This window comes from Alligator sinensis, unplaced genomic scaffold, assembly GCF_000455745.1.
Source record: "Alligator sinensis unplaced genomic scaffold, ASM45574v1 scaffold886_1, whole genome shotgun sequence".
NCBI classification, from domain to species: Eukaryota; Metazoa; Chordata; order Crocodylia; family Alligatoridae; genus Alligator; species Alligator sinensis.
Genome location: NW_005842040.1, coordinates 2344469 through 2353947, shown reverse-complemented (window position 1 = coordinate 2353947; position 9479 = coordinate 2344469). Strand labels below are relative to the sequence as shown.

The 9479-nt window shown below is 57.1% G+C and overlaps 1 protein-coding gene across 4 annotated transcripts in view; it reads right to left on the bottom strand.

Annotated features, from left to right (window-relative positions):
• Nucleotides 1-9479, bottom strand: part of CACNB1 (calcium voltage-gated channel auxiliary subunit beta 1) — a 35608-nt gene that overhangs the window by 19491 nt on the left and 6638 nt on the right. For 3 of the 4 annotated variants that reach the window (XM_006022561.3, XM_006022559.3, XM_014519455.2), the window contains exon 3: nt 304-423. In XM_006022561.3, the coding sequence (XP_006022623.1) occupies nt 304-423 (120 nt within the window). Of the gene's footprint in view, nt 1-303; nt 424-6953; nt 7106-9479 lie in introns of those variants that run through there. The other variant, XM_006022560.3, reaches the window with a different exon arrangement.

Genomic DNA, 9479 nt, shown 5'->3' with positions numbered 1-9479 from the left:
GAGCGTGAGGACAGGAGGGTGCATGCAATGCCCTTGGGTTCCAACAGAATGGGCGAAGTTTGGGTCTTAATGCACAAGCCCTTCCTGCATGAGGTGAATGGCTCTGTGATCTCTGTGCCACGAGCTGGCCCAACTCTCTAGGTGGTCAGGCCAGGGGGAGTTGGGCGTGGGCAAATGCCATGCCCAGCTCCCATGCCAATGCCCCATGGCATGGGCACAGGAAGAGGCTCCTACCCACCCCCAGCCAGTCCAGGCTTCACAGAGAAGCAGCCAAGGCCACCACCCGCCTTTCTCAGCTCCTACCTTGGCCTTCTCCAGTTGTGCCAGGGCCTGGCGCTCAGCCTCCTTGTGCAGAGCTTCACGATCCTCCTCCAGGGACACATCCGAGTCTGAGGGACGGCTGGTGTAGGACTCCGCAGAGCCCTGGGGGAGCAGACCAGGGTCAGAGGAGGCAGTGTGCTTTGCAGCTCTCTTTCCCACACACCCATCCCCAGGAAGGGAAGGGGATGGGCCTATGGCCAGACAGCTCAGCAGGAGCATAACCTTACCCGTGGCCATGCCACAGGACAAGGGCTGAGGCTGGAGCTGGAGCAATATCCCAGTGCCCCCTTCCCAAGACAAAATGCCCTGCCATCTAGAGCCCACCTCTACTTACAGTTTGTAACAAGACCATTGCCATGGCTTCTGGGAGCACTGGAATGAAACCAACCACCTGGGGCTGTTGTGTCAGCAGTTCCTTTCTTGCCCAGCCCCTGGAGCAGAACTGCTGTGGCCTGAGCCAGAGAAACTAGGGCACAGCTCAGGCCTCGGGGGCACTGTGTCTACAGGCACCGTAGCAATGGGAGACCTAATGAGACTCTAGGCTTTTCCTCCAACTTTGTGAGGGGAGTGAGGTCTAGGGTAGTGGTTACAGAAAGGCTGTAGGAGTCAAGACTTCTCTTTCCAGATCTGGGAGAGAAGGAGGGTCTAGACTAGGGTTTTTTGGTGGGGGGAAGCCGGTGAGAAGTGGGATGGGGGTGGCTATTTCCAGCTCAGCTGCTGACTCCCTGTGTGGCATCAGGTGACCTGAAGTCTGTCTCTGTGCCTCAGTTCCCCCTTCAGTTCTGACAGGCTGGTGCTGTGAGAGTTAAAGCCGTTCCCCAGGACAGACGCAGCTGTTCCCACAGCTCTGGGATGGAACGTGATAGCACGGACAGGGGAAGACAGTCCCGGCTCAGGCTCCCTGAGGCAGGGGGGCTTGTTAAACCTGGTGAATGCAATGCCACTGGCAGAAGAAGTAGGGCCCTGATGTGGGGGCTGGAGGGGCCGGGGTGGGGGGGAACCTTGAAACAGACATTCCACCATGGGCAGGGAAAGGGATGGGGGAAGTGGGGACTGGAAACACACATGAAGCTCTCCTGAACAGGAACAGACTGTGCCTCAGGAGATGGGGGAATGGGTGAGGAGATTCCAGGGGCCATCTGGAGCAGGGGGTGGGGGGGTGGGCGGGGGTGTCCCTGCCCTTCCCTTCCCCTGGAGCTGAATGATGGAGTTTGCCTTCTATAGAGGCTTTCCCCAACCCCCCAGGCCAGGAGGTGATGGAGTGGGGCATGTCTAGACCCTTGCAGCTGGCCTGGAGGATGGGTTCCCCAAACATCATGTGGTATATCTCAGTCAGTCTGTTTGTGCAGGCTATGTCTGAGGCTCTTTGGGAACCACAAATGCAGCCTCCAGAAGAGCAATGCCCTACACTGGTCAATGAGTTTCTGAGCCATGGTGGGGTGTGGGGGATGGAGGAGAGGGGGAGTCAGAGCTCTGCACTGTCTCACACCCCCAGTATGGTCCCACCTGCACAGCCCAGCTGATTAAGCACCCAGACTGCTCTGCCTCCCCTCAAGGGGTTGTGAAGCAGCTGGGTACAGAGACAGGACAGCAAGTCACAACAGGGCAGGACAGCTCCACACCAGGACTGTACTGGAGCTGGGAACAGAAGCCAGGAGTCCTCTCATTCTCTCCCCACTTCTCTCCCTCCCAGGTTTTACTTCCTAGACTCTTCTCCCTTCCCAGACCTGGAGGTAAAACACAGTTGTCCTGATCCCAGACTTTCCTCTCACTCTCACCTGTGAGATCCCACTCCCTGTCCAGAGCTAAAGACAGAACCCAGGAGTACCAGCTCCCAGGTGGCGTGGGTGGCAGAGCAGCAAGGCATGATGAAGCCAGGTGATCCCAAGGCAGCAGGATGACCCAGGAATCCAGTGGAGGGAAGATTTAAAGAGTCCATGGAGTGGACTGTGGTCAAGGAAGAGGTGCATAGCCCTTGTGGGGGATGAGCCTCTGAGTTCTGGTGGTTCCAGGCACCCTGAGGTGTGCATGGGGCAGAGATGGGAAAAGGAGGCAGGGAGTGGGGGTAGGCCAGAATTCAGCCCCCGGATACAAAGGATGGGTCTTCCTAGCCCTGGCAGGTACTGTGAATAATCCATGGTGGGCAGCAGATGTCAACAGAGGCACCAGGGTTGTGTGGCACCAGAAAAGAGCATTCTCAGAGGGTAGCAGGGCTGGCAGACTGGGGCTGTCCTAGCCTCACAGGTACAGCCCAGGCAGGGCCTGGGCAGGGGGCAAAGGGAGGCATTCAGAGAATCTGATCAGAAAAGAAAGGGCATCAAAGGAAAGCGGGGGGGGTAGTCTGAGAGGCCCAGTATAGAGAGGTCTCTGCAGTATTCCCCAAACACCCCTCTATCCCACCAGCATGCCCTCTGCACTGCCCCCTGCCCCTCCTCCCCTGACATGACAATGACCCTCCCCCAGCTATTCTAGCCCTGAACCCAGATGACTTGGGACTCTGGACCTAATGGGACATGAGGACCAGCAAACTCATTCCATTCATGGACCAGCTCAGCTCATGGCACCAGCAGGAAGCCCATGGTTCCATGTGCATGTAGGACACGGGACACCCCCTCACCCCTCCCAGAGGGGGCACCAGCCCAGAGACACATTCCCCCATCAGTCCAGCTGCCTCTGCCCAGGTCCCCAGATGTCAGTGCTCACAGACAGCTCACTCTCAAGCTCAGCATGGCATTCCCACTGGCAGGATGTTTATCTACCCACACTGGCTGTGCTGGAGTTGCCCCATGGCCAGCTGGCAGTCAGCTTCATGGGGCTGTGGGAACAGAAGGGGTCTTCCCCTTTAATCACAGACTTTAGTTCTAAATCCCTGCTGCTGTTTCTGCTGGGGCAGACAGGGGAAGAATGTCCTACATCTCCCCTCCCTGACACCAACATCTTCGTGACCCTATGAGGCCAACAATTGTCACTGGGGATGGGGAAAAGCACAAGATGGTTGCAATGCTGTGCTACTCTCAGAGCTCCCTCGGGAGCACCTCTCCCCCCTCTCCATCCCCAGAGCTGTGTCAAACCTTCAGCAGAATCCAAGTCACCCCCTTGCAGCATGAGACCTGACCAGCCAAGAGCAGGACCACAAAAGAGCCACCCAGCCGGAATTTGCTCCTGTTTGGGAGACACCAGCTTGGTGAAGCTGGACTCCAGCACCAGGCAGGGCTTCAGGCAGGCAGTCAAAGACTAACAGAGCTGGGAGGCTAACCTGCCCCTCATGGGGCTCCTGGGAACAAAGAGGTTGGAAGAAAGCTGTGGCTCTCAAGGGACATTGATATATAGCAGAGACTGTATCTTATAAGCTCTGAAGATACATCTTGGGAGATGGGGCAAGGATCTCCCACTGAGGGGAGCATAGAGCAGGAGGGAGCAATGCAGAGAGCCCAGACCCCCTTCCCCTGCCAGCACAGAGTGCACAACCCACTGGGAATCTGGATGGGGCACTGCTCTAAGGAATTGGATAATAAGACCCCCTTTCCCAACTCTTGCCCAGCCAGGGAGAAATCAACCCTACACTAGCATCCAGAACTGGTTGGGACTCAAGAAACCTCCTCAGGAGCACAGGGAGGGAAGCATGGCCCCTCAGCCCCCGCCTCCGAAGACACTCCCCTTTGAAGCACCCTCCTCACCCCACCTTCCCCTCCACTCCAAGTGGAGCCCATGTGCTATAATAAGAGTGCCATGGACAGACCTCTCCAAGCTGGGACTAACATCAACCAGACCCAGCTGGAGGTGGCGGTGGGGGAACAGGAGGAGGTACCCACCCCTAGAGACAGGCAACCAACCAATGTGCCCCTCCCCTGAGTCTCTAGCAGCCACCAAAAAGGGTCAGTCCAGATCGATGGGGGCCAAAGCCAAGGCTGGATTGTACTCACCACTTCCGAGTCATCCAGCCCATACAGATACATCCTGCCTGGGACCGGGGGACGTTAAGGAGGGGGCAGCTTAGCTGGGAGTAGGGGCCCCAGTCAGATGGGGCACGTCGGCTTCGGGAGATGCAGCTAATGGGCGACTTCCACAGGTGGGGAGACAGCTGTAGCCAGCAAGGCTGGCTGCATGGAGGATGTAGGAGCCCAGTGGTGGGTTTTAGAGGCTCCCTGCCCTATCCAGAAAAGAGCACAAGGGGAGCCCCCAGGCTAGGGGACACAATCTCTCTGAGGCAGTGCGGCCCAGCTCCCCTGCCTCGGACGGACAGCAGGGACTGGCAGGCAGGAGTTGGAGAGAGCCAGGAGCTGGTGACGTGGGGCAGGGACGTGATTGGCTTGGGTGCTGAGCAAGTGTCATATATTACTGGAATCGGCATGTGGCCCAGTTGGTACGTGTGTGTGTGTGTGTGTGTGTGTGTGTGTGTGTGTGTGTGTGTGTGTGTTCCGTTAAGAAACGGAACACTGCAAAATGTGGGGGGAACTGGGAAACGAGTGAGTGCTACTGGGGAGAAGAACCACCCACCCATCTTGGAGGGATCTCAGGGAGCAGGGTAGTCTAGGGGAGCAACTGGTGGGACAAACTCTGCCATCCCAGTGAGAGCCTGCTGGGACCTACAGTGGGAAGGAGAGAGCTCTCCCCACTGGCCCTGGCTCAGAGAGGCACCCAGCCCAAAGGTGAAGAGGTATGCCCTGCACTTTGCCAGTGACAACATCTGCTAGTGTCAGAGATGCCAGATCCAAGCAGATGAAGGCAAAACTGGAAGTTGGGGTAGAAGGTGGGGAGCAACTAAAGCTACCAGGGCTGCCTTGAGCTACTCACCACCCTACAAAACTCAAGGACTGACCATGCACTAATGAATGCCAAAGTAGGGGCAGGACCCCAGGGGGACACTGAGCCACAGAGGCAAGTGTAGGGTCAGGTTTTCCAGAACTCAGGGCTGGATTTGCAATTGTGTGGCCCCTTGGAAAACTCTAACCACAAATACTGGACCCTGGCAATCAGGTCCAAGTGACTTGACTGAGGCTGCACAGAGTCAGTGGCAGACCCTGGGTTTCAAGCAGAGATCTTGCAGCCCCACTCCCTAACCACAACCTCTGCCTGCCTTCTTGTCAATAGAAGGGTGAGAATTTCCTCCCTTGCTCATGCATGGATTTTGCTCCCTCGGTTCTTCCAGCTCCTTTCCCACATCGTACTTTCCAAACCCACCCACTGTAGAATCATCCCAGGAGGTCCCAAATTCTCCTGCATTTCATCCATCCATAAATCTGAAGCCTGAACTGACTGCTGATCTGGGATCAGATATCTCCACCTGGAAAAGTAGCTGGGCTCAGCTCGAGGAGGCACAGGCTCCGGAGGGCAATTCCCCAAGGAGGAGCCATTAATATTCCCAGTTTTCAAGCCACAAGACTCCCAGCATGCTTTGTTGCTGTGTGACACTACTGACATGCAGTCACCTCTACGGTGAAGCAAGATAGCACCCAGGAAGCATCAAAGCACCCAGGAACAAAATCAACAGGAGTTTTGAAAGCCCAATAGTGCTTTGGTCTGACATCTCATCAAAAGACAGTCCCTTCTCCTTCCTAGCGCCATGCTGGGATAGTGAGGTCAGCATTGACAGCCACTGGGAATCCCCAGTGGAGGGGACAGCACCCTCCACTGAGCTCCCGTCCTGTAGCACACTATCCATTAATCTCAAGGGTAATGGAGGATAGGGGAGAGGTGGGGACAGACCCTGCCCTTGACATACATCACCCCATTAAAGTGCTATTGGAGCACACTGTGGAAGGGAAGCCCTCTCCATCCCAACAAACCCCTCTTTCTACACCCTGAATCTCAGTGCCCCCTTGGCACCCTGAGCCTCCCCCACTGCTAGTACCCACTGACTCCATGCTGGGTCACTGGGGTTCAGCACAAACTGAGAGAGAAGGAGACCTTCTACAGTGCCCCACACAGTGCCCCCAAACACCAGTATCCCCCCTGTACAACTCACACTGTGATGCCCCAGTTAGCTCATTCTCCCAGGCTGGGGGAGGACACCAACCCTACTTGTCCCACCCCAAGCAGGAGTCCCTCCCAACATCTGCCCACTCTGCAGGCCATCCTGACCTTCCCCAACCCACAGCTGCCACCCCTAGCCTCCTGGAGGAGAGTGAAAGAGTGTGTGTGTGTGTGCGTGCGCGAGAAAGAGAAACACCCTCTCTCTTCCCACCCCAGGGCCTGGCTCATTCTCAGGGTAATTTTAGGAAACCATCTGAGCAGAGCAGGGAGGGATAGAGAGGGAGGTTGTGGTGATCGGAGAGGCTGTGGGGTGGTGGAGGATGCAGGGGGACAAGGGAATGGAACGAAGGGTTGGGGGTAAGGTAGGAGGCTGGGGGACACGAGGCTCACAGACAACATTCCTAGTGGGTCCCGCCAGCTGGGTCACATTCAGAAAAGCTACCTCAAACCCCTGAAGGCCAGGCCAGCTGGGCCCCATGGGCGGCAGAAGTGGAGGGATACCCCCGTACTGGGGAGGTCTCCCTAAGTGCCAGAGGGGGTTGGGTGGGTAGAAACAGAGCATGGAGGAAAGGCAAATGGCAGCAAAGCCCTATGGAGACCTGGATGCAGGAAAGCAACAGGGTGGGCATAGAGAGGGGCAACAGGGGTGGGGCGCTCACCAGGACAATGCGGTGGTCTTTGCTGGGTGTCTCCATGCTGCTGGTGCTGGCTGGGCCCTGGGTGCGAGTGGGCAGCAGGGGCGGCTCTGCCCTGCTGCTGGGCTGATGGGGCTCAGGTTACACTGAGAGTGCGACATTCGCAACCTGCCGGGGTATATTTAGCCCAGTGGGTAGGGTGGTGGTGGGGGGGGTGCTGGCTGGTCTGTGCCAAGGGTCACTTTATAGCACTCTGCTCCGGCCAGGGGAGGGGGCCAGGCAGGGAACATAGTATACTGGGTCCTGCCAGCCTTTTTGGTTTAGCGCTCCAAGCTTAGCAGAGGTCTTAGGGGCTCTGGAACGATGTCACAGCCGCCTGGCATCCTGCCCGACAGTGGCTCTATCAATTGCCCTCACTCCCAACTCACAACCCTTCTGGTATCAACTCTTCCCCCTCCCCCCAGTGTTGCTGAGACCCTTCTCTATCCAGACCAGTACCCCACATTCACCCCAACAGCTCTCCCAGGCCCTGAGGCCCTAGCTGGAGGACAACAAGAATGGAGTACTGCTAAAAGCCCCCACACCTCCCAATCCAGCCCCATTCTCCAACTCTCTGGCTAAGGCAGCTGGGCTGCCCCCTGCTGCTCTGCCTTTGGGTTTGCAGCTGCCTCTGGGCCCTCTGATTCCATGGGTCCTGCCCCAGTTCACTCAGCTGCAGGACTGGGCAGTACTAGCCCCCTCTGAATTTTCCCAGGAGTGACCTGAACAGACCTCTCCTTGAAGGAAGTGCACATCTCTGCACAGAGCATTCACCAGAGGGCAGCACAGCTCCAGATGCCACAGCCCCCCTAACCCTCTCCCTCCCACATACACACGCTCAACACTCAGATAGCACAGGAGTCGGCCCCACACACCTGTGGCCCCTGTATTCCCCAATGCCCAGCAGCCCCCCACAAAACAGAAGCTGGCAAGGGTCTCCACTTTAATATTGTTTGGGGGGCCCTGTACAACATCCCTCTAATCCAAATCTCAGCTGAGTCCTGCACCCTGATTGATCTAGGTAGTATCCCATTTGAGGCTCCCCTATTCCCTGTTGGGATAGCTGTTGGAAGATGCATGTATCCCATGGCAGCCTACTGTGCGCTAGGCACCCTTGGGAGCCAGATAGAGAGGCAGGGCTGTCTCCTTTCTCATCTGGTGGGGTTTGCTCTGCAATGAACATTGCAGCACCCCTGGAGCGGGGAGGAGAGGAGCATGCCAAGGGGCTGCTCCTCCCTGGGGTATGATGGATCATGAGCTCATACTGCCCTCTGCTGGGTACAGCTGGGAAGGCCTGTCCCCAGGCCTAGGGTTGCATGAATCAGCCTGAGTTGCAGGCTCCTGAAAATCCCCACCCATACAGCACTCATCCCCAAACCACTCTGACACACCCTGGCTTGGACTAAAAATGCCCCACTGCTCTAAAGAGTCTTCCTCCCCTTCTCACCCTTTCCCAAACCCATCCCCTGCTCCATCACTTCACCCTGCAGCCAAGCAGCCCTATTCCCCACCATTCACCTGGGGCGGGGGCAGACTTTGGACTAGGACCCACATCTGAAGCCATCCATCAGGTTACAATGATTTTGACCCAAGCTTCCCTCCCCCAGCTTCAGGGGTAGATGGGTGTGAGGATAGGGTAGGCAGTCTGAGCCAAAAATCCCAGACAGGCACATCTCTGGGGGTGGGGGACAGGGGACCCCAAAGAGGAGGAGGGTGGATGGGCCTTTGGCAGCTGATGAATTAACTCTGGCCAAGGAGCAAAGTCCATGAGGCCTGGGTGTGTGTCCATCAGTCCAGTCCATTCTGCACTGAGGAAGCTGCAGGCATCAGACAGGCCCAGCACCTACCTTAAGGCACCTTTGCAGCTTTTCCTACCCCCAGCACACACACCCACACCAACTAGCTCCCCTGGGATGGGCACTGGAGTCAAAAAGTCCTTGGTTGTGTGTGGCACTAATGCAAGACAAACTGGCCCTTTAAATCCCCACTGCACGGGGCACTCTTTGCAGGAATCCTCACCATCGTAAGTGCCCCCCCCAGCATCTTCCCCTGTCATTGTCATGACAACCACTTGCCATCCTTCCCTTCATCTGCTGGAAGGGAGGTGAAGTGGGGATCAGATCACAGGACCCCTCCCTCTAGCTGGGATTTAGGGACATCAGCAAGGAGGGCTCCATGCCCCCTAGTCTTCAACCTGTGTACAGAAACGGGGGCGACTAGGCCATCCCCCCTGGAGAAAGGTAGGACAGGACTGCTGCTCCCCTAGAGGACTTAGAGCAAAAGGAGACCCATCATCCCTGATGCTGGGACCCCGCACCAGCCTCAAATGACTGCTCAGGCAGCTCGGCTCCTGCTGTGCCTCAAGGTCACCCCACCAGCCAGCACGGGTGAGACCAGAGGGCTGTTTGCATCCTATCGCCCTGCCCTGTGTGATCCTGTCTCCCCTTGGTGGAAGGTGGAGGGGTCGACACTCCCCTGCAGCCTAGGGAGCCCATCCCCATTGACTTGGGG